This window comes from Adelges cooleyi, unplaced genomic scaffold, assembly GCF_023614345.1.
Source record: "Adelges cooleyi isolate 19-005CV unplaced genomic scaffold, UGA_ACOO_1.1 ACOO_flye_CR_arks_rails_tigmint_CR_PRNA_308, whole genome shotgun sequence".
NCBI classification, from domain to species: Eukaryota; Metazoa; Arthropoda; class Insecta; order Hemiptera; family Adelgidae; genus Adelges; species Adelges cooleyi.
Window position 1 is genome coordinate 709,584 of NW_026095979.1, and position 27,069 is coordinate 736,652.

Here is a 27,069-nt window from a genome sequence, read left to right on the forward strand (position 1 = left end):
AGTAGTGCATGTGCATATAATTCTTAAAAGTATTAGGTATATAACACCTAAAAACAACAAAAACAATACATTTTCTTTATGTAAGATCCATATGTTTTATGTACATAAATAGGGTTATTAAGTTATATTAACACAATAAAATTGTTTCCAAACTAAATGATGAAACACAAAATCAAAATATCTAAATCACATTAATATTGCACACAACCACTATAATATTATATACATTTATTTAAATTTTTTTCTACCTCTCTCATTTTTCCATTTTTTTTTTATCATTATAAAAATATACATTATAACTATCACACATCATCCCTACCAAAATATATTGTCAAACCTGTAAGGGCGTTTTGTCAACTTCAAATACACCTGGAAACGAAAACAACATCAAAGGATCAAATCAAACAACCAACCACAAGGCAACCTTATCTCCTCCACCTGCATAAAACAGCAAATGGCATATAACAAAAACCACCCACTCCCTAGAAACACAAGATTCTAATTAAGTGAAAATTTCACCACCAGGACAAAATACAAAAATATAATTCAAAAGAAGAGACCATCCAATTTACTAATACCTCAGTATTCGACTTATCGCGAGCCAGAACATACACAAACTATAATAGTACTATACCAATACCAACATGTCCTTCATAACAAGTACATCCATATACACAGAAAATACCATCGAAAAATACTTAGAGTTAATAATTAACAATACTAATAACAATTATTATTTCTACACTAACTTCCTATTGGATTACATAAACAAAGGATTCGAACATGTTAAACAAAAAATAAACAAAGACATACTACTCAAAACCTATCTGTTCTTCCCGTTCAACTTCAATGAAAATCACTGGATGCTCATCACTTGTCATGTGCCTACAGAAAGCGTGATAATATATGATGGAAGAAGAGGAACTTACGAGGACATCACCTCCGACTTAATTGATTTCCTTACTCAATGGGGAAATGAACATAAAATAAAAAAAAAACTATGGACGGTTAAATTCGGCAACCAACCGATGCTAACTAATTCATGGGACAGTGGGCCAAATTTAATTGAAATCGCAAAACACCTAGCAACAAACAAATCACCGAACATCAACCAAGCCATGATGCCATTCATAAGAACGAGGCATAAGGAGGAGATTGCTCAAAACACACTTTTTCTCCAACCTACACCACCACAAACAATTCTGACAACGCACCCTACTCAAGTACAAAAATTAACTGTTAATTTTAAAACGTTAAAAAATAAAAAAAATCCTTCTAAAATAAAAAAAAATAGATTAAGAAGACTCAAAAAAAAGAAGGCAAAGCCTAATTGCAAAAGAAATGTAAAAAAAAGAATGCAATACCTAAATCCCCAATAACACTTTTTTTTTTTAATCAACCTTATTTTAAATTAAAAAAAAATAAATAAATAATAATATGTTTTATATTAGGCCACGGGGACGTGTCCAAAATTCGAAAGTGGCACTTTGTAATGATTATATTGTACTCATTGAATCATTTACATGTAATATCATAACACATAATACACAACACACAATACATGAAATTATATGCACTAAAAATACCTCTATATATGATAAGATTATATGCACTAAATTCAATATATGCACTAATCAAAATTGTCAATTATATAAGATCAATTATATGCACAAATAATAATATCGCACACAATCATTTATATATTATTTCAAGTACAGTATTTTATAAAAGTATTAAAGGATATACTAAAATAAACATGACACATAACATATGCTGACTCATACCATACAATTATACGCTTGGATGATTATCCTAAAAAACATTTCATACCTCACCCCCTGCTAATGACGCATTTACTCCCTATATAAGACAATACGACGGGCTTGTCACCGCTCAGTCGTTTAGCTACAATCGTCTGCAACTTATCAATTATTTAATTGTTAAGGCAGGGTGTGCGTAGTTAACCGATTCTTTTCGTAATTGTTTATGGTTTTGACTCAGTGTATGTTCCAAGTCCTATGCACAACAAAACATTGTGTTTATTTATTTGTTTCATTTAATAACTCGTCTATTAATTTAGCTATCTTAACATAGTCCGAGAGACTGACCTGGTTCATTTAATTCTCTTGAGAAGCGTAAAGCAGCTCTAGGGATCCAATTCCTTTGAATTAAATTATTCACTTGGAATTTGGATGTTCTCGTCAGCAATTGGAAAATTTAAGTAGTTAAGTAGTTAATTAATTAGTGTTTAGCTAAGGGAAGACAACTAGAGTAGCGGCTGTTTAGTGAGGTTAAATATGGACCCTTAAGGTCTGTTGCTTCTAAATATCGCAGCCTAGTAGTCTGATCTTCTAAACGAATTTGTGTAGTCCTCTGACTAGTTATCACGTAGCATGCTAGAGGATCACCAAGTTAAAAACGCTTAAAAACATATCTGAAAAGGGTAACTTTATTTGGACGAACAGGAATACACTCCAAACCGGATCATTAATACATTACACCTAGTAGTACGCGTGTTATTAAGTAAAACTTTCGGTATCTATTAGAAACTAACGAGTTCGGTAAGTGCGTGTCGTACGGGACTTCTATTTTCAGTCACTACAGACAACAAAGGAACAACGGAGGACAGCGAGACAACGCATTTCCACTCTATAGCTGAGCCATAAGGTACGTGAAAGCTTATTAACACTAGCATACTATTGTAGTAATAGGATATGGAAGAGTAGGACACATTTAAAAGCACACATACATATATTAAAAATAATTTCATAAAGACATCACAGATTACCCCTCCTATCCATATTTATAGCTACCCATTTTTATTACTACACAGCCATTTAAGTAATGGGTTCTTTACTCCAATATTTTTTATTTATCAACTAAGACTGCATGACTTACTGTATCAAACGTTTTTTTTAATACCGGTGTAAATTGAATCAACCCTACCACCGGTCGCAACAGTAGAAACAATATCAGAATAAAATACCAGTAGATTGGTAATAGTTGATTTAGAGCCACGAAAGCCGTGTTGGCAGTTATTAAAGAAATTTTTAAAAGTCGATGATAGCTTAGGTTCTAAGAGTTTCTCAAAAAATTTAGGTAAAGCACTCAGTTTTCAATCACACCTTAATGTACCTTACAAGTATATATTTTGGTCTATAGATTTATCTTACAAAAAAAATTAGATCAGTGTCGTTATTAATTATTTGTTAATTATTCGTTTTAAAAAGTATCGTGGGTCCGGCCATTGAAAAAAACACATCATTGGAGAAATAATTCCTTTTTCGGTTCCGTATTGAAGGTTATTAGAGCATGAAATATATAAATCTTATATATTTAATTGGCAGAAACGGCCTTTTAAATAAAATGAAACACATAAAATTTGAGGATTATGCATTTTAGACCTAAAAAAAAAATTTTTGTTAGATATTCAATCGTCGTTCTTTTCGTTCTAATTGTTGATCGTATCAAATGCTTTTTTAGGTAAATATAAATTGCATAAACCTTTCAGTTATTACCTCAAGAAGGAAATGAGACATACTTTAGTATCTGTGAAGTAAACGTTCACGAAATTTATATGTTTATAAACACAGTTTCACGTAACCTGATATAAGAGAGACGGTATGGTTACTACTTAAATGGGGAGGCGGATGTCCGTATATTTCTTCGCCGAGTAGCTCTTGCAAAGGTCTTTTCAAACAGTATTCTATTTTTGTTTTACTCGCAATATCAATTGAGTAAAATTTAATTGATTAATTCATTCACTATTGTAAACTGACCACAATTTGTAAAAGCTCACATAAATCGAAGTTAACAATTTTAGTTATTTAATGTAACATATTATGTTAAATTAATAAAGAAACTACAATTAGTTATATAGGTACTTGTATAAATATACATTGGTTTTACTTTTAAGGAAAATGGAATATTTATATAATGTATTAAATACGAAATACTCCTTTTTATATGCACTGATAGGTCGCAAGAAAATTACGGGGTTTGTTTTATGTTTTTAAAGATGAGGACTCCAAATACGTTATTATACTATGTTTAACAAAATCAAATTAGGTTAAAAATGTCTAATAACAAAGGGATATTACAGGGTTAGACAAAAATTAATTGTATATTCGGATTTTTCACGCTCAGAATCACAAAATAAAACCTTTACTTTCCGGAGACCTTTCAGTGCATACAGACAGGGTACGTTGCATATAGATAAGACCATTAGAATATTTCGAGGTTTAAAAAAATGAAGTCAAATATGATTTAGCAACCCTATAATTGATACGAAATGAGATGAGAACAGAAAATAAACATTACAAGTGTAATACTAGATATTAATCTAGATTTGGTGATTATCCTCGACAACATCAACTTTCTTCACCCAGAAGACTTAATGCAAGATCATAATTTAAAGGCGTTACCTTAGTTTTCAACTGACGAAATTTATCGCTAAATTCTTGGAGAAATGTCTTTATCATATCGGTGCTAAGCTCTTCGTTTATGTCAACACTGATCCAATCGTTTTCATTTGAATTACGCCCGTTTAACTCAACTAAAATTTCCTTGACTCTTACCGATATTCTAGATATTATGCTATCGAAATTTATTAGATCTTCGTGCATTACACAATGAAACGCACCTACTACATCAGAAAAAAAAGTGTCAGAGTGTGGCATATAGCCATGTACCATAACAATTGTGTCTGTTGTCATATTATAAATAGTGTTTAAACTGTCCACGTCCATTTGAGGCATTTCTCTATTGAATATTACAAACGTTACCCACAGGAAGATGTATGTCCTCACACTAATAATTTGTTTTACCAGGTTGTGGAAACTAAGATGTCCGAACGGTTTCGATATCCATTGTCGGGTTTCAACGTATTCCTTGGTTTTGTTCACTTCGACAGCGTATTGTCTTATTGTTGGCCTCCATTCTATGGTTGCTCCGGTTATTTGGCTGAACAATAATACTTGTACATTCCATAACGACTTTAGATAAAAATATTCGACCGGTTTGTCTTCTATCATGTAATAATCTATAGCAACAATTATAGACATACGCAGTTTGTTAAAGATGTTAGTTGGTACATTGGATGTTTTTGACACCACATCAGTCTCAGTTCTATTTTTGGGTAGGTAATTATTTTCCTTGCAACGTTGTATGAAATGTGTAATACCACTTTGTAATTCTTCTCCTTCGAATAGGGTATCTCCAAAGAAATATTTGTTGCTCTCGTATTCAATGATCGCCAAGATTTTTAAAAAATAACTCCAAAACCATTTAGCCGCATTGGTTTTGCCTTCTTGAAAAAACAGGACCATAAGACACGCTTCTTTTTTTAATTCGGTTAATTTATCCTTTGCAACTTCTATAGCTCCGCCACTTCGCAACCCTTCCAGAATATTGGTCAAGTACACTAGTTTCGTTTTCACGATTGAAGAGCATGTACATTTAATGTCTTCGATTTTCTTGTCGAGTTTATTAAACACCTTATCACGGCCTTTGGTATCGTTATAATTTTGAACACTATTTGTCAGAATTGTAATTTCTTTTTCATTAAATATTATTTCTCGCTCATTGTAGGTTTTTAGATTATTCACTGTTTTGACGAAGAAAGAAGAGAATGTCCGGCTAACGTAATATGTCGGCGAAACCTATAAAAGCAATATGTGTATTACTATATAAAAATGTATAATATCGTCATGTGGGTTCTAACACCACCTAATTTTCTGCAGTTTTTGCCGAAAACTTTTTAGGTTTGGTGAGGTTACCTAATGAAAAATCAACACCGACACAAGATATTTCCTAATGAATTTTTTTTTTTGTACCTCTTGTAAAGTTGGGGAAATTGAGTTAGGTGGTGTTCTAACTTAAATGGTAAATTATGAATTTTATTATTTTTTTAAATCAAGTCAGCCTGCAGACTTCATAAACTTAACTACTTCTGCAACACTGAGTATTATTTTCGTTAGATCGTTCTCTACCTAATAATAGTTTTTGTTCAAAAATTAAAAACTACAATCATAAAAATCCATTAATTGTAAATTAAAAGTATAAAAATTATTAAAAGCAAACACAATTAAAATGTCTTATTTTATTTGCATAAGAGAATCTGCAACGGATGAATCATCGTGGTAGCAAATCTTATTTTGACGTTTGACACAAAGTTATAAAAACTGCTGTTAATATAATAAAGTCATTTTTCCAACTCTAGGATAATTGTTTTAAAATATTTTTCATTTTACTTTTTAAGGTTTGTCAAGCAACGAGTGTTGACTCGGGGGAAGATTTCGTGGTCTAAAAAATTAAACCAATTTACATTAAACCTACCTTTTTTCTTGTTTGTAGCTCTTAAAGAGTGGATAGATTAGTTGAAATTTGAGTTATTGTCGTTAAGGAGAATGTCTATCTAATGTCTTGATCGATAAATAAAATAAATAAAAAAAACAAAATTTGATTTTGATTCCTTCTAAGTATTTATTATAAGAATGTAAAACGACCTTCCGTGATTGTGATAAATAAATAATGCTTACTTTCTTTGTCGAGTTAATCGTCACAAAATTGACCGATGGTATGAAATATAATGATAAAAAAAAAAATTGAGCGCGATCATTTTTGAAAAGTCTTAGTTCAACGGTGTAATAAGTCACAATGGAACAATAAAAATTTTGGCATCCATTAGAGTGCTGAGAATTCACGTATTACAGTGGTAAATTAATACTGTTTCAGACACTTGAAACGTCTTTAGTAAATAATTTTGTTTGTACAATACATTTGAAAATGGATGGGTGGTACTTGTCAAAAAAAAAAAAATATATTAATATAGGTTACATCAACACTAAGTTGAATAAAGTTCGTACGTTTATTTATTTTATTATGAGCATCATTGTATTATGTGCAAAAGAGTCGCATTTTGTAGTTTGTAAAAATTGGAATTTGTAAGAAAAAAAATCTCATAAATTATTTAACTATAGAAATGAACCGATATAGAAACACTTACTCGCATAGAAACGTTAAATTAAAAGTTGTTGGTGCATATTTATAAAATGTAATAAAACTTGATAGCTGAACAGTTTTAATTTTTCATGTACGTAAGTCACATGTCCAAAACTTGATGTCCAACTGTTAGAAGACGCAAAAAGGCATTTTAAGAAAACTGTTAAATACCAATGTCGGAGGGGGGAGCAGTTCTCGTTTCGCATTAATCAATGTTAATGATGTCGTCGGGCTTACTCCTGTATCGCCCATCGGTAATCGGAACGGCTTCTCGTGTGTAAATAATAAAAAATAAATTAGGTGAGGAAGACAAATAATTTTTTTTAACGTGTTGACTTCCAAGTTGTATGATGGTCGTCCAATTTAAGTGAAAACTATTTTTGGTAGGGTCAGTGAACAAAGCAGAAAGGAGGAGCATTTTAGAAAACATACACATCTTCCATAGCATTCCTTTATTGGCCTTTTTTTTAAAGAGACACGACGTTAATGAAGCATACTAATATAATTGTAAATTAGTATTTTGAGTTCGTTTTTAAACACTAAAATTACCATTTCTGTTTTTTTGGGCTAATGTGGTTTAATAATATAAAAAAATGTACGAAAATAAATATTTTTAAAAATGCTCTTTGTTGCCGTGATCACACTGTCAATTATTATTATCAAATATTATAAAAGCTACCTATAACTAACTTTTTTAAGATTTAAATTTTACTTAAAATCACAAGCACGAGTAATATAATTTATAAATGACCAACAATGGCTTTTATACATAATATATTTATAAGCTGTGTATTAATTAAAACATGCCGATAATAATTGTTTAACCAAAATTTCATTATAAATACAGTTTTAATATGAAGGCTTGCAATTTGATACATTAAAATAGTTTGAAAATTAGCATTAGAACAGTTATTATGAATAATTAAATTATTGAAAAAATGTCCTGATTTAAACTATTTTAAACGAACAACATTATAATAATAACAATTTTAAAATCAAATTATAAAATAATTATGTAAATGTTTTAAATGGATCATACATTTTTTTTGTTATTTAGTTATATCATTGTATATTGTACAATATACTTATACTCAATATTAATTAGAATCGTTGGACATTTAAATGTCAAATACAGGATCAATAAAGATTTATTAGAGAATAGAGTAAAAAAATGTTTACAATTGCAATATGTAACCAAGTTTGGTGATTATCCCCAGAAATATAAATTTCTTTCAACCAGAAGACTCAACGCAAGCTCATAGTTTAAAGTCTTTAACTTAACATTCAACCGATTAAAGTTACCGCCGAATTCTTGGAGAAATAACGTTATCATATCATCGCTAAACTCTTTGTTTATGTCAATACTGATCCAATCGCTACCATTTGAATTACGCCCATTTAACTCAACTAAAATGTCTTTGACTCTTACCGATATTCTAGCTATAATGCAATCAATGTTTTTTTGGTTTTCATTCATTGCATAGTATAACGCTGCTACTATATCAGAAAAAAAAGTGTCGGTGTATGGCATAAATCCGCGTCCCGTATTAATTGTGTCAAGTGTCTCCACGTATATAGCTTTCAATCGGATCGCATCCATTTTAGGCATTTCATTGTTAAATATTACCAACATCACCAACAGAAAGGTGTACATCCTCACACTGATGATTTGTTTAATCAACATGTGGTAACTAAGGTGTCCGAACGGTTTCGATATCCATTGGTGGTTTGCCACGTATTTCTTGGTTTTATTCACTTCGACTGCGTGTCGTCTTATCGTTGGCCTCCATTCTATGGTAGAGCCTGTTATTTCCCCAAACAGTAACTCGTGCGCATCCCATAATGGTTTAAGATACAAATGGTCGATCGGTTTGTATGCCATGGCGTTCAAATAATCTATGACAATAAGGCTAGACGCACGAAGTTCTTGAAAGATGTTTATTGGTACATTGGAATTTTTCGACACCAAATCAGTCTCAGTTCTATTTTCGGGAAGGTATTTGTGATCTTTACAATGTTGTATAAAATGTGTAATACTACTTAGTAATTCCTCATCTTCGAAAAGGGTTTCCCCAAAGAAATTGTTGTTGCTCTCGTAATCAATCATTGCCATGATTTTTAAATAAAAACTCCAAAACCATTTGCCCGCTTTGACTTTGCCACTTTGAAACAACAGGACCATAAAACCCGCTTCTTCTTTTAGTTCGGTTAATTTATTTATTGTGACTTCTATAGCTCCGCCACTTCGCAACCCTTCCAGAATATTCGCCAAGTACGCCATTTTCGTTTTCACGATTAAAGAGCATGTACATTTAATGTCTTCGATTTTCTTGTCGAATTTATGAAACACCTTATCGCGGCCTTTGGTATCGTTGTAAGAGTGAACAGGATTTGTTAGAATTGTAATTTCTTTTTCATTTATTTTGATTTCTCGCTCGTTGTAGGTTTTCAGATTATTTACTGTGAAAACATACAAATGTGGGAATTTTCGACTAACGTAATATACCGATGAAATCTATAAAAACAATACATACATCATATGTATGTATGTATAAAAACTTTAACGGAAATAAGTATATTTTATCAACATTTAGCCTTGTCGATATCCAGTTTTTAATAATTATTTTAAATTGTGTGAATTTCAGGATAGGAGATGGAGTGCGGTTTGCAAACATTTACTAGCTAGTTACCATAACATGAGGCAAGTGTCTCCAAAAAGAAAAACCAAAACATTTTAATAATTTCAAAGAAAATTGTTGTCTTATGTTAAATAGATATTCAAATAAAATATCTTCTAGATAAGAAAAGTTTTTTAAATAACGATTGCCTGCACAACTTCCTTTGTAAAAATATTTAAAGACATAATTTTCATTAAAAATATAAAAATAGTTAAAAGCAAACACAATGAAAACATATTTTTGTATTTACATAAAAGGCTCTGCAACGGTAGAATCATCATAGTTCCACACCTCGATCGATTTTTTGTACGTTATAAATACAATATACAAATTTATTGTGACTGTTGTTAATATAATAAAGCAATTTTTCCAATTATACGATAATAGTAAAATAATATTTTTCGGAAATTTATTACTATGAATTGGTCAATTTAACTATTTGTTTTTCAATTCACGTAACAGCGTTTTTTAAATAATATTTATATAACCATTTTAGGTTAAGTTTGTACGCAACAAGAGTTTTCTCTCACGGGAGATTTTATGGTCAGTTGAATAAAAAAATATATTGTAAACCTACATTTTCAGCTCTTGAGGCGGGTGGTAGGTTAACCGAAATTTGGGTCATATGCTATGGCGGATAAGTAGTATTTCTATCTAATGTTTTATACAAACTTCTTTGTATAAACATTATGTTTTGATCTTGTCATTTCTCGAAAATCATAACAGTTTAAACATAAGAGGTCGAAAAATAAGCAAATTTCGGATCTTCCTATTTAAAAAACCGAACTTCTGCGATTGTGATAAATAAATGTTACTTACTTTGCTTGTTGATTCAATTGTCACAAATTTGACAGATAGTATGAAATATGCGGCCAAAAAAATATAACTGAGCGCGATCATTTTTAAGAAGTCTTAGTACAACGTTGTAATAAGTCACAATGTAATAATAAAAATGTTGTCAGTCATTAGAACGGTGGGAATAACGTTTTACAGTTGTAAATTAATATTGTCTGAGACTCTTAAAACGTCTTTAGCAAACAATTTTGTTTGTATAACATAGTTGAAAATGAAACATGTCAAAAAAAAAATCAATAATGATTAAATCGATACGAAATTGAAAATCGTCACGTTTATTTGGTTATAATTTTTATACTGAGATAATTAAATATTTTTTTATATTCAAAGAAGTCGTATTTTGTTCTTGGTGAATATCTGAAAATGTAAGAAAAATCCAGTACATTTTTTAATAAATGCAGTGAAAATTTAAAGAAACTAAATGATTAAATTAAATATCTATCCACGGCTGATTTTTTAATCACTATTAAAATTAATTTTGTTCATGATCAGCTTTATTATTTTATTTATCTATTTTTATTTTATCGTTCAAGATGTATACGATCATAAAGCAAACAGTACAGATGATTAACAAAACAAACATAATATGTTTATAAAAATAGGTTAATAGTAAATAGTGAACATTACGTACTGTTTACATTGATGCCCTAGTCGTTCATGCCAAAGTTGAATGGAATCCGCGATTGCCGCATTCACTTCCATTTGTCCGTTACCTTGCTCGGTCAATGTCATGTCGTCGGCTATTTGCTGTACAATCTCAATGTTCATATTGTATAACCCGTTTTTGCGTTCACCAGTGCAAACGACCTTATTGTTTTTCAAAAAAATACACTTTTTACTATCTGATTCCATTTTCAAACCTTTATCTAATGCTTTGCCCGTACTAAATAAATTATACTTTAAATTTGGTACATATAACACATTAGACAAATAATTTGTATTCATGTTATTTCCCACATAACATATTATGTTTATATTACCCGAACCTTCTGCCTGTAAATTTGTACCATCGCCAATCCTTATTTCCACTGGCGACCTGAATTTTTTATAGTTCACAAACCACTCTCTGTTGCTTGTCATGTGTTCAGTAGCTCCTGAATCCAAATACCATTGATTCTCTTTGCGATCAGTAACCAAAGATTCACTATAGAACGCTTGACCTGTTAAACTTGTACTTGGCGAATCTGATTTCGCCTCACCCTGATCCTTCTGGTATTTTTGATACTTCCTACAGTCTTTCTTGAGATGACCTAGTTTCTTGCACCAAAAACAGGGACCTATCTTTTTAGTATTATTATTACTAAAATTACGTTCATTACCAACATTACCACCAATCTTCTTAAAAAATTTCTTTTGAAATCTTTTGACAGTCAAAGCATTGGATTCCTCTGCTTCAACTTCTGAACCTCCTTGAGACATTCTCGATTCTTCTATTAACAACCGAGATGTAAGTTCATTTAAATTTTTACTTGCTTGAGGTACACTGTCCCATGCACTGTAAAAATGTTAATAAGATGGCGGTAAAGTCATACGAATTTTAGTTAGCAACATATTGTCAGAGATTTTCTCTCCCGATAGAGCGAGTTGGTTTTGAAGATTCTGTAGTTTGCTGATATGCGTCGAAATGTCATCTGTAGGCTCTTTTACATAACTAAAAAATTTATTTTGTAATAAATGTTTACCTGCTTCAGATTTTTGCTCGTAGATACTTAATAATTTGTTCCACATATCATATGCTGTACTACAATTTAGCAAATATTGTAACGGTCCATTTTCCAATGACGTGACGATTAATCTTTGACATTTACTATCAGCCCTTGACCACGCTATTCGTTCTAACTGAAATCTTTTCTTGGCATCCTCTTCTTTCTCGGAGGTTGCTATTGTATATACTGGCTTTTTATAATCTCCTGTAATTATACCGCTTATCTCAAATGAATTAATTATTACCTTCATTTGAAATTTCCAAAGTGTCCAGCCTTCCGAGTTACTCAGCTTTGTAATCTTCAGTGACTCGTCCATAGTTAAAAGATAACGTACTTAAAAATAGTACGTACTGAACAATTGGAATAAGTGAATTTTAACTACATAAAATACTTAGCCTTCTGATGCTTCACTGTTGTGCCTGAGACTATGTGTCTGGGCCAATAACCTATTGCGATATACGCCTGTATATCTTGGTGGAAGTTAGTATTTTAGTAGAAAATAAAACACAACAATAATATGTTTAACACAATACTATTAAATATAAAAAACACACACACAGTATAGAGAATAATATATATATACAACGTACGTTTCAATTATAACAGCAGCCGTAATAGAATGGTCAATCCAACACCTTAATACTATGTCTTATATACGATACAATCTAGGTTACAGACGTAATTGGTCCTTGTATAAACAACTTAAATATTACTCATGATTTCTTCAGTGTACACATATAATACCATATAAGGTTATATAATATTTATTACTTATATTCCATGACCCAAATAAACAATATTAATTATATTCAATACTATGCTTACAATTAGTGAAAATTCTAGTTGCAAGTTATCACAAACTGAAAATCTGTATTAATCAATAACTGCTAAAACTTCTATATTGGATGTGCTCACCAACTATATAAGAGATTTCTATTTAATTCAAACTAAGTTAAACGTTTGAAATCATTAAATTTTCTTGATTCTCGAAAATATATGACTGCAAATCAATTGCACTAGCTACTACCACCAACTACTATTACTTATGTATAATTACTATTATTTTGTTTCACAAAAGGAGAAATTAGTTATTTTATTTGTACATTATTTAATATTATGTTATTTATAGCTACTTGTGATAAAATTTGTATTATTAAGACTTTTTTTTCCACACTTATTAAAACTATTACTAATATGTTTTTACTATTATTTTATATGATCCTCAAGTTAGTTGTTTTATTTACATGTTATTTATATTGTAAATAGTAATATTTATACCAGGAAATACTTCTATCAATTTAGACTGCTCTTTTTCAAACTTTTTAAAATTATTATTAATATGTTATTACTATTATTTTGTTTGACAAAAGGAAAAATTAGTGGTTTTATTTGCATGCTACCTAATATTGTAAATTACAATATTTATATTAGGATCTCCCTGTGATGAGAAGAATATCATTAAAATTGAGCTTTATTTCAAAATTTTAACATTATTATAATTGTGTTATTACAATTGTTTTGTTTGACAACTAGAAGGATTTTATTGTTTTATTTGTGTGTTTGAAAGATTAATAAAAACCGACTTTTGTATTATGTATTTAATTTTGGTTTAATTATATTTTGACAGTATATTCAAATCTATTATTATTATTTATTATGATTAATGGTCATTGATAAAAATGTTATCAGATATTGAGATATCATATTTGACATATCCGTTATCGTAAATCTGATGCAGCCAAACGATTTCTAGGTTATTTTTAAGTAAAACAGTGTTGCCAAGTCAATTTTGGGAAAATGTAAGGTAGGTGCAGTTGCCTCTCAAATAGAAAAATAATGAAATTGAGGCAGAGTCTAAATCGGAGGAAACCCGGTTATCTGGGTATTTTACGATAACTATCGAAACTTTACAAATTTGTACGTGGCAACACTGCGTTAGCGCTGAAGATGACAACATTGTTGTCAAAATGCGTATATGCAGCGAGTGTATTATCTTATGATTAAGGGTTTTATTTATTTATTTATTATATGTGAGATGGTTCAAAAAGGATATCACTAGTAAGTAACACACCTAGATCTTTATAATAATTTGCAACAATGAGGCCATTCATACATTCATTTTTTCAATTTAGGTGATTATTATCATATTTACTTCTTGTAAATGTTCTTTGCAATTATTTACTTTCATTTATTTACAACCAGTTCTCAATTGACCAATCACAAAGTTTTTCCAATTCCGAATGCAACTTACAATAATCACTAAGCGATTGAATTTTAATATACAACTTAAAATCATCGGCAAATAGCAAACACTTTATCACTGCATTATGATCATAATAAGATGATTTCGTAAAGTTTCAAATTTTATTTAACGTATTTTAAAATTGAACAGTTTTAAATAAAACATTATACAAATGTAAAGCAAATAACACCAATTATTTCACAAACATTACTTATGAGTCAATCGTTACAACTATTCAATATGATCATAAAACATGTTCTATTTATACATCATCAAAATAAATAACTTAAATAATTTTAAACTAAAAAGAAATGCAAAAAACTTATTTGTTAAGTTAGAAAACTACAATAAGTAATATAGTTACTTTTATTTTTTTATGGTTTCTACTTTTAAAGCATAGATAAACTTTTGGATACTACAGTTTTAACGTGGTCATTTATTATGTGAAAACAATATTGAAGATGTTTATTATGTTTAATAGATATCACGATTTGTACTTAAAATGACATTTCAAAAAAAATACATTATAACGTAGAGAGATTGGGGAAGGGAGTAAAACCATATTAGGTGCTATAACTATTTACGGGATGTGATTGGTATAACAATACATGGCGACGAAGTTTCTACTAGGTCTCTAGACGAGGATTTTTCTATCCTATTGTACTATTTATATGGGGGGAGGTATGAACGAAAAGTACAAAATAAAAGTGTAATGTTAGATGAATGATTTGGTCATTATCTTCAACAACATCAATTACCTTCTACCAGAAAACTCAACACAAGCGCATAATTTAAAGGCATTAACTTAACTCTTAATTGATTAAAATTATTTCCAAATTCATGGAGAAATGACATTATCATATCACCGCTAAACTCGTCGTTTGCATCAATATTGATCCAGTCGCTACCATTGGAATTACGCCCGTTTAACTCAACTAAAATGTCTTTGACTCTTACCGATATTCTAGCTATAATGCAATCAAAGTTTTTTTGGTTTTCATTCATGGCATAGTATAACGCTGCTACTATATCAGAACAAAAAGTGTCGGTGTGTGGCATGAATCTGTGTACCATATCGATTTTGTATTTTGTCTCCGTATAAATAACTTTTATACTGTTTACATCCATTTTAGGCATTTCTTTATTGAATATTACCAACATCACCCACATATAGGTGTACATTCTCACAGCTATAATTTGGATTACTAACTCGTGGTAACTAAGGTGTCCGAACGGTTTCGATATCCATTGGCGGTTTTCAATGTATTCCTTGGTTTTATTCACTTCAACTGCGTGCCGTCTTATCGTCGGCAACCATTCTATAATTGAGCCTGTTATTTTCCCAAAAAATAATTCATTTTCAGTCCAAAACGGTTTTAAGTATAGATGGGAAATCGTTACGAATTTCATACCGAAAAAAAAATAATAATTTTGCGCAGACTTGTGCAAGTCTTTAACTATATCTTTGGGTACATTGGAATTTTTCGACACCAAATCAGTCTCAGTTCTATTTTTGGGAAGGTATTTGTGATCTTTACAATGTTGTATAAAATGTGTAATACTACTTAGTAATTCCTCATCTTCGAAAAGGGTTTCCCCAAAGAAATTGTTGTTGCTCTCGTAATCAATCATTGCCATGATTTTTAAATAAAAACTCCAAAACCATTTGCCCGCTTTGACTTTGCCACTTTGAAACAACAGGACCATAAAACCCGCTTCTTCTTTTAATTCGGTTAATTTATCATTTGCAACTTCTATAGCTCCGCCACTTCGCAACCCTTCCAGAATATTCGCCAAGTACGCCATTTTCGTTTTCACGATTAAAGAGCATGTACATTTAATGTCTTCGATTTTCTTGTCGAATTTATCAAACACCTTATCGCGGCCTTTGGTATCGTCTGTAAGAGTGAACAGGATTTGTTAGAATTGTAATTTCTTTTTCACAAATTTGATTTCTCGCTCATTATAGGTTTTTAGAATGTTCACTGTTTTAACGAATGAATGAGGGAATGTTCGACTGATATAATATGTCGGTGAAATCTATTAAAACATTATTTATAATTAATTAAATACAATTATATATAAAGATGCATAATATTTTTTTTGGTAAATTCCTGATTTTTATCACATCAAGGATAACCTTGAATTAGTCCCAAAATTCCAAAATTGAAATGAATTAGGTCCCGATGGATATTTTTAAGTACTTGAGTAGGGTACCGGCGTATATATATAACAGAGAAAACAGAGGATCTCAAAATAGTTGTATATATTATTTATATCACGGAATAACATGGTGCAACTTTAGTTGAAATTACAGGTTAAGTTCAGGGAAATTAAGTATCTTACAATAAAAAGTTGATCATTCTTTATAAAGATGCAATATCTTCTAGTTAGCTAAAGATTTTTAAATCAATATTATCTGCACAGTGCATATATTTCCTTGCCTAAACTTTTAAAAACGTTTGTTTCGAGTATTACCTGATTAATCAATCATGTTACTAAAGCATGTGATAACTAATGTTAAAAATATATTTCGACATGATCCGAACATTTTTTGAGAAATTACAACAATTTATTGTCCATAGTGAACAGAGTGAGCAAATAAAGGGTCTTATAAAAATTAAGGGTGTAAAAACAAACGACGTTATGATTGTGGTAACTAAAGATAGCTTACTTGGTTTGTAGATTCAATCATCATAAAGTTGACTGGTAGTATGGAATGTAATAATAAAATAAAACAGTGGTGTGCGAACATTTTTACTACAACAGTGCAACACGTTAGAATTGAATACTAAAAATGTAGCTAAGTAATTCGAGTACAGGGAATAACGTTTTCTTATGGTAAGTAATATTGTTTTAGACACTCAACACATTTTTAGCTGATATTTTGGTTGTCTGGCGTATTTGAAAACGTACACTTGTCGTTTTAAATATTGCAAAAGGTTTTATCAATATGATATAAAAAAAGTTTCGTTTATTTGGTTTTATATTGTTTACCAAGAGCAAATTACAACTTTTTTTTTTATATGCATTTGCCACACTATTGTATTTCAAATTACACGGGGAGTCGACTAGTGGGCTCAGATAAAAGTCAATAAATAACGCTATAATCAAATAATTTATAACATAGTTATAATATTAATTGTTACTGAATGATAATTAAAACTGATATTTTTACCACAGATGGATTATATTTTGTCAATTCTGTGTTTTTACTCTCCTGTAAAGTTGAATAAAATTAGCTATGAGATGTTGCGTTTTAAGCGACGAAATATATAATATATATATATATGTATATATACAGAGATTTTTTCAATTGAAATACGTTGGTCATTTTTTTTTTAGATTAATACATTAATAATAATGCACAATAAAGTAACAAAAAAACAGTATGGGTGTAAAATAAACTACGTCTTTCTTTTGAATTTTCTCTGGAAATAATAGTTTAGTACAAATCATCGTTAACCGAAGTTTGTGGCTCATAACGACACACTTATTATCGCATTTCGTGCTATTTTCATTTTGTTTCCGGCACGTGTCAAGGATACGGCTGTGTCACAGAAGCTAGAAATCTAAAAGAGGCATTTATGAGTTATGAAATTATATTAACAGCAATTATTTACATTCGAATTTTTAAAATGTTTGGACCTTTATCTAGATACCTAAAAACGTTAGTAATTGACTTGATAAAATCTTAAGAATTAGTAAATAAAGCATTACATAATTTAAAACAAATTCAGAGAGGTATATAATTGAAGAAAAACTTAATATGGCCATTATAATTAAAAGGAGTTCCCAAAAATCAGGTGTATGCATAACAAAGATTAACCTATACTTGATGATGCAGAAAACAATTTCTTGCATGAAAGAAAAGCTCTCCTCCAATAAAAAACTGTACTGTGATTTAGCATGTTTGTCACCAAATAACTTTAAAGATTTACATGATAAAGAATTACCTAAAAAAAAGTGATGAGAAATTGACTCATGGTAAATTGTTCGATAAATTGTTAAAATTTTCATCATCCTGGGATGAGATAAAGAGAACTGTACCTGAATTCTATGAACAAAGTAGTGAAGATGATATTGAAGAAGAAACAAGTGATCAACATGGCACAAATTTTGAAAAATTACACTGCAAGTCTTGCATGAATTGTCCTCACTGTTGTTATAATGTACTTTTGAAGTATAATTTGTACAATGATACATATCATTTTTGTTTCTTGCTTATAAGCATCTGCTTACACTTCCATAAAATTCAAAATCCTCCGCTGGACTGTGGTGACTGTTTTTGCACTGAAAATTAATTGTGTTGCTAATTCACACTGCCCAAGGCGTAAAGTACTTATCAAGGCTCCTGTAATCATTTTCACTTGACATAGATCTTTCTAGTGTTGTCTATTTGAGTTTTGTTTTTAGGCTTAAGGGCTATCTTCTTATGAATACCTAGTACGCCACCAAAACTTACAATTAAACCAGAACATAGAGTTACGTCTAGTCATTCTGACAACAAAATTAAGGACTCGCTTACTACGTTCTTAATTTCCATTGCAAACCTAATGGCTGTTTTGAAGACCTTCAAAATAGATATACTAGCATCCAATAAGGCACTATCTGATCTATAAGCAACTCAGTAAAAAGATCTAAAAACCGACTTGGCATCTGTTTGCACTCAAATGGCTAAGATGAGAGCAGAGAATTTAATGCTCCAAAGCGAAAATGACGTTCTGAAAGACAAAGTGGCAAATTAGGAAACTCCAGCATAGACGATGAGTCGAAACTGGTGGTTTCTCGAGTTTTAGAGGAGACTGTCAAACGTGAACTTTTAGTTCCTGAATCCACAGCGACTTTGGTTCTACAATGAATTACCCATGACAGGTCATCCTAACAATATAAAACTATTTTCCGCCTCGGAAAAGCGTCCGATAATTCTGCGTGGCCTCTAAAGATCATATTTGATCATAAAGAAACGGCGGCCAATTTATTAGCTCTATTCAACACATCAAAGCGTTCTGGCACTATCTTTAGAGAAGGGTATCGAATAGTAAGTGATAAGACTCCTCTACAGCGGAAATTGTTGCGCTCATGTTATGCTGAACTTGACCAAAAATCCAAAAATGGTTAAGTTGGATTGCGGATTCTACTTCAATATGGCTCACCAACAGATTTTTCGAAATCATTCGACACAGTAGATCATAATACGTTAACCCTTATTTTGGATAAGCTAGGTGCGAGAAATTCGTTATCATTATAAATTCAATCATACCTCTGTTACAGTCGACTTATTTTAATTTGATGATTGACTTAATAATAAATCGGAGAACGTAAAAGTAACATTAGTTGTACCTCAAGGTGGACACTTGACACCGCTCATATTTAACATTTTTAATAATACTATATTAAAGATTATTTCGACTTGTAGAATACTTTTAAAATTCTATATATAAATTAGTTAATTGGTGTAAAATAGTTGGACCCTCTTTAAACAATAATAAATGCAAGGTAATGTCATTTGTCAGAACACATAATTATATCAATTTTGATTACTGAATTCATAACAAATGATTGCCTCTAATATATCAGGTAAAAGATTTAGGATTTACATTAGTGCCATCTTTATTTTTTTGTACTCATGTTGAGCTCATTATTTGTAAAGTACTAACGTTACACATCAATAGTTCGGTCGATTTTTAAAATACGGATCTGTTATATGGTGCCCTTACACCCAAAAAGACATTAAAAAATTGAAATGGTTCAAAAACGTTTTCTTTTATTTGCTGGTTATGTTTTAAAAATTTCTCATCCTCCCCATAATTACACATCATTGTCGGAATTTTAAACTTATCTAACGTTGTAAGTAGAAGAAAAATGTTAGACATTAGATTTATTAATAATTTAGTTCTTGATAAAATCGATGATAGCCGTTTACTCAATAGGGTAACATTTCATAAACGTAGAATTGGCTCCCACCCCTACAGGTTTTCGAAATCAGCACTCGGAAAACTAAGTATTTATGTAACGACCCTAACCAAAGAACCATGCATAAAATTAACTCGGACCAAATCTCCTAGATTTCTAGTCCAAGTGAAGTGTGTAAGATAAATTTTAGACTCGGACCACACAATGTTTTATTTCTAATATGACAATATGTATATTTTGACTATTCATTTGCTGGCCTCACGCTATTTTTAATTGTATACTATTATTAATAATTGTTACTTATATAACTTAATTACTATATTTATTATTTACTAACACTTAAGTGTTTTTCTTGTAAATTGCCGTCAAGCGTGAAAAAAATTAAAAAATAAATAAACAAATAAATGTTAATAAAAAACATACTCAATTTTTAAACATATTACAACAAAAAAAAAGATGATGATCTACTTAAAATTAGATTATTATAATTGTTAATCAAACGATTGTTAGGTTGGAGCTAACATTTAACAAAATTAATGGTAATTAAATGGTATTTAACTGGCCTACTGTGCAATGCTAAATAAATGATTTAGTCATTACCCACGACCTTCGACAAGAAAATTTAGTGCTATCGCAAAATTTAATGGCTTTAACTTAGCTGCCAACTGATCAAAGTTCTCGGCAAATTCTTGAAGAAATTTCATTATCATGTTACCGTTAAACTCTTCGTTTATAATAACACTGACCCAATCGCTTCCATTTGAATTACTCCCGTTTAACTCAACTAGAATGTCTTTGACTCTTACCGATATTCTAGCTATAACGCTATCAAAATTCTTTAAATCTTCAGACATTGCCCAATGAAACTCTGTAACTAAATCAAGAAAAAAAGTGTCGGTGTATTTCATGAATTCGTTTACCAAATCAATTATGTTAATTGTCTCCGTATAAATATCTATTATACTGTTTGCATCCATTTTAGTCATTTCATTATTAAATATCACCAACATTACCCACAGAAAGGTGTACATCCTCACGCTGATAATTTGTTTAATCAACATGTGGTAACTAAGGTGTCCGAACGGTTTAGATATCCATTGGCGGTTTGCAACGTATTCCTTGGTTTTATTCACTTCGACTGCGTGTCGTCTTACCGTTGGACTCAATTCTACGACTGAGGCTGTTATTTCCCCGAACAATAAGTAGTGTTCATCCCATAATGGTTTTAAATACAAATAGTCGATCGTAACATATTCCATGGCGTTACAATAATCTGCAGCAATGATTGCACATGCTAGCAGATTTTGAAAAATATTAATTGGTACATTTAAATTGTCGTCCGACAGCAAATCCGACTCTGTCATATTCTTGGGAAGGTATTTGTTATCATTGCAGTATTGTATAAAATTTGTAATATCGCTTTGTAATTCTTCTCCTTCTAATGGAGTTTCTCCAATGAAATGTTTGTTGCTCTCGTATTCAATGATCGCCAAGATTTTCAGAAAATAACTTACCTGCTTTGACTTTGCCTCTTTGAAACAACAGCACCATGAGACTAGCTTCTTCTTTTAATACGTTTAGTTCATCCTGTACATCTTCTATAGGTCCTCCGCCTCTCAACTCTTCCAGAATGTTCGTCAAATACACCAGTTTTGTTTTCACGATTAAAGTGCAGGTACATTTAATGTCTTCGATTTTCTCGTCGAGTTTATTAAACACCTTATCACGGCCTTTGGTATCGTTATAATTTTGAACACTATTTGTCAGAATTGTAATTTCTTTTTCATTAAATATTATTTCTCGCTCATTGTAGGTTTTTAGATTTTCACCATATTAATGTATCTTTGAGAGAACGTATGACTGACATAATATGACGGGGAAATCTATATAAAAAAAGTTATAACACGTATTAATATATATGTATGAGTGTGACGTATAATTTAATTTCCTTTATAAATTAAGAATAATTTCCTGAACATTTTGACTGGTCGATAACCAGTTTTGAATAAATACTTTTAATATTATCAAAGTTCAAAAATTGGGACGGGACATAGAGGGCGGTACAGTAATGCGGGTAGATAAAAATAATAATGCACTCTACCCATCTTGCAGTCTTAAATTTCGAAGTTTAAAAACTCAAAAAATAGTTATCAAATATTGACCAGTCGGTATACTCAGCTACTAATTATTCTTAGTATAAATAGTTAATTAAATGTAAACGAGACTATTCAAGTTTGAATAGCTGGAACTACTAAAATTGGTAAATATGTATTCATTTAAAAATATTGTGAAATAAGTTAAACAAAACCGTTTTCAAAAATAAAAACTAAAGTTTTTAAAATATTCTCCAAAAAAATTAGTATTTTACATTAAATTATTCATACTGTATGTGTTAATAATAATAATCTTAACTGGTTATTATTATTACTGGTTAATATTGGTTAAAAGTAGTACTAACGAATTATCCTGTATAATAATTAATTCAATTTATAATCTCTATCACATTTTAAACTTTAACAGTAAGGTATATAATGTTTATTAATTTACTAAAAGTTTTGAATTCTCTATACAATTTCAAACTGAAGGTGGATTGTGGTTGAATAATGTGTACAGATAAAACAAAAATACTTCACTCCACCCATAACGTAAACCAAAATGATTACAAAAAGAAAAACTACAAAAATTTTAATTATTTTCAAAAGGCCATTTGTGTCTCACGTTAAATTGACCACCCTGTATTCAGATGTTCTATGTAACTTAAGATTTTTATATCAAGATTGGCTGTGTACAACGGCTTTCGCTTAAACGTTTAAAGCTTCTGGCTCGTGTACTAACGATTTCTTCAAAACTAGACATTATTTTCAGTAGATCATTCTCTTGTAAATAGTGGTTTGTTTTTTTAATTTTAAAATGGAAAAATACAATATTATTATGAAACGTTACAGTTTACACCAAAAGCATAATAAGAGACTTAAGCAAACACAATTGGAACATCTGGTATTGTGTTATTTACATATAACATGTACTGCAACGGATAAATCGTCGTGGTGGAAAATCGTATTCAAATATTGCACATTTTTTCTATAACTTCATGGTTTAAGAAAATGCACTGTTGTTAATATAATATAATATACATTTTGCTAACTATACGATAATACTTAAATAACTTTTTTTTGGTGTTGTTGGATTATGTGTTGACGCTATTGACTTAACCGATCATGTTTTGCAAATGATTTTTACAAACAACAAATTGATCCAAAATTTTTTTTAGCAAAATTATATAATATAATAAGTTGAAACTTTTATGGTTGAGATAAATAAGTATTGCTTACTTTGTTTGTTGATTTAATAGCCACAAAGTTGACTGATAGTATAAAATAAAATGAAAAAACTATAAAACTGTGCGCGATCATTGTTAAAAAGTCTTACTACATCACTGCAATAAGTCACAATGAAATAATAACAACGCAGTCACGTTATTACAGCGCTAGGAATAACATTTTACAATAGTGTCATATTATTGTTTCAGACATTCGACATTTTGTTTGTATAAGATATTAATTTTTAAATTTAAACTTGTCAATACCCAATTAATAATGATTAGACCGATACAAAATGGAAAATCGTTACATTTATTTGGTTTAACTGTGTTTTCACAACAAACCCGAAAATTCAATATTTTTCATTTCAAAACATTATAAAATATATTACAAATAATGGCACAATTTATACAACATTAGAAAAAATTGAGGTACTTTCTTTGATTTTGCATTGTTTACTAAGATCATGCCATCTAAGTCATCGGGCCTTAGCGGATGGTGACCATGGACTCTATACCGAAATGGCCTAATTTTTAAACAATATCGTATACGCTATAGACCCATTCTAGATCTACCATTTGTCTACTTTACAGACTTAAAACCATAAAACTTCACTTAATTAACGCAAAATAAAGAAAAAGTTTTCCCCCTATCAACGGGAAAGGGTTTAGAATATTTTAGCTTCTATGCAGAGCGGGGCGAAGGTATTGGTTTTACTCTGATTTTTTTTTTTTTTTTTATTTGTATACACTGTAACTTTTTTAATACTGAACCAATTCCTTCGAGTAGCAACTCTATAACACACAAATTTCATCTAGTTGGTACTTGGAGGGGGGGATAAAAGTTGAAAAAGTTTACTTTTTCACAGTCGAAATTTGAAAAAAAACAAAAAAAACCGTACGAGTTTATAAGTTAGAACTTTTACAGGCTATAATCGGATCAGAAGTACAAACGCGGTGTACCAGATATGAGAAACGAAAAAAGTAGTGTTATTTTTTGTTCTATTGGCATCATCGTGTGTACGAACGCCATATTGTTGCGCGCTCTTATCTACTCCGTAATGAAAATATGAAAACAGTTGATACAAAAATATTATATATTGTTTCAAACATTATTTCTAAGTCTCGTCTACAAAAACGTTAGTTTTTATTCTGGTTGTAACTTGTAATGCGGAGTAAAACTTTTATGACGTAGTTTAATGTTTACTTTATAATTTTTTATTAGTGGTTAGACTATTCGAATAAAAAAATTGGAATACTTTATTCGAATATTCGATCTGATTTTTCGAATACTCGAATATTTTGTCATTTTTTTTGCAGGATTAATTAGATTAAAAAAAAAAACTAAGAGACAACTAAGGTGTCCTTGATCTATTTATGTAGGGCCGACTGCCTTTAACAAAAGGAGCAGTATCGCCTACTACGAGCTTGTCAATATAGATGGAGCAAAACACTTTTAATGGGTCAAGTTGACCACACGCGCTTAAAACCGGGATGCAAGGAAAATACAATTAGGACGCTTAGTATTGAGACCTTACAACTACAGGTTTAAGAATGACACAAATGGTTACAGTATTAACAAAAAAAATTCCAACAACGATAAACAATAGGAAAAAAAGAACAAATGAAACTTATAATTCTATTACGCAGTGCACGCGTTATCGGTGTTTCTAGAAAAAACAGCAATAACCGCTTCGTTCCTCTGTACCTAACACTATTTTTAATAATTTTTTAACAAAATAAATATAATTATAACGAATAATTATTCTTTTAACAAAATAAATATTATTACTTATCACAAAAAATAAGATTTTAACAATTCATATAGATATATAATTACAAAAAACATAAATTTGACAAAATATTCGAAAATTCGAATATTCGAATTATTTGATTACTATTCGAATATTCGAATTATTTTCATACAAATAGTATTATTTGATTATTCGAATAATTCGAATAATAGAAAAATTCGATTCGAGGTCTCAGCTCTAATTTTTATTATTTAATAAAAAACAATTTTTCTACACAATTTAACTAACTGGATATGGATTTTATTAAGTTACAGTTGATATAAAGTCGATTTCAACAGAACTCTAATTTTCATTAATTCGATAATTTCGAATTCGGTAATTCGATAATCAGTTATTGATTTAACATTAATCCAGAGTGTCAATCCGCTGTCGTTCCGAGTATTATTATTTTTATTTACGTATAGTAAAAAATATTTAATTATAAAAAAATATTTTCTTTAAACAATTTTCGGTGTTAAGTTGTCGCCTTCTTATAAAATCACCTGCACACCGTATCAAGTGCTGGGAGTGTTTGCCGAGGTTCAGCTTGGTAAGCGACTTGATATTTAGTATTTAGTAGCTTTAGTATTGCCGATTCGATTAAATTTATATTATTATTTATTTATATTTATCGTATGTTGTCTTATGACAGAACTAAGTGGGTGTTAGAAACATCTGTCATGATTTATGTCTTGTAAGCTAGGTATAGGTTAGGGAAGTAAAGTATTAAAACTCAAAAACTGTATGTTTATACGTGTACGTATAAGTAATAAGTAGTGTAAGTAATACCACGGTTGAAATATACAGGTTATTGCACATCGTCTCTAATTAGTATCTTTATGCATTACATTACAGTTACATATTGTTTATTATTATTCAATGTAAAATTTAATTTTCCATATACTATTTTTTAATATTTCAAACAAATTAGTGTGATTTAATGATTTTTTTTTTGTTTTGAATTACAAAGATTTATAATTCAGTAGTGTATTATGTTATTTTTTGAGCTTTTGTTTTTTATAAATAATAGTGATATGTTTGATATTATTGAAAGAATAGTTTCATTTAAGAAATTAAAAAAAAAAAAATGGTAGTATTGTATACTGTAATTTTTTTGGTTTACTTGATATTATAGAAATGAATCTATGAAATCAGTTGTTGTTTGTTTTTTAAATGTTACAGGTAAATATGAACAATTATTTAATATTTACATTTTATACCTGTTTGCAACTTTTTGTTATGGTAACTTTGTTATATACCTGCAGTTATTATTATTAATACTATCATAAACTATAATTGAATCGGTATGCTTCTTTTAAAAATGGGTATTTATTTGAATTTTTAGTGACATGTTTGTGTTGATGTTAAAAAGAAATTATTTGCATTACCATAAAAATGTGTGTTTAAGTCAAGAAAATTACAATAATAATTTCAGGACTTTTATCAATCTAATATATGTGTTTTATAAATGCGTGGAAATTGTTGTATATATTGATAATAATTAAACCTTTTTTTCCAAAGTGTACTAAAAGTTTATTATTTTAACCGCTCATGTTTT

The 27,069-nt window shown here is 30.0% G+C and overlaps 2 protein-coding genes across 2 annotated transcripts; both read right to left on the bottom strand.

Annotated features, from left to right (window-relative positions):
* Window positions 1–4,175: 4,175 nt before the first annotated feature.
* On the bottom strand, window positions 4,176–10,632 carry LOC126839846 (uncharacterized). The gene is made up of 2 exons (XM_050575267.1): window positions 10,500–10,632; window positions 4,176–5,660 (listed from the first exon to the last, which is right to left on the bottom strand). The coding sequence occupies exons 1-2, from the start codon at window positions 10,578–10,580 to the stop codon at window positions 4,371–4,373; spliced, it is 1,371 nt and encodes a 456-aa protein (XP_050431224.1). The 5' UTR covers window positions 10,581–10,632; the 3' UTR covers window positions 4,176–4,370.
* A 4,101-nt stretch (window positions 10,633–14,733) lies between these two features.
* On the bottom strand, window positions 14,734–17,407 carry LOC126839844 (uncharacterized). The gene is made up of 2 exons (XM_050575265.1): window positions 17,158–17,407; window positions 14,734–16,523 (listed from the first exon to the last, which is right to left on the bottom strand). The coding sequence occupies exon 2, from the start codon at window positions 16,287–16,289 to the stop codon at window positions 15,234–15,236; it is 1,056 nt and encodes a 351-aa protein (XP_050431222.1). The 5' UTR covers window positions 16,290–16,523; window positions 17,158–17,407; the 3' UTR covers window positions 14,734–15,233.
* Between the last annotated feature and the right edge of the window lie 9,662 nt (window positions 17,408–27,069).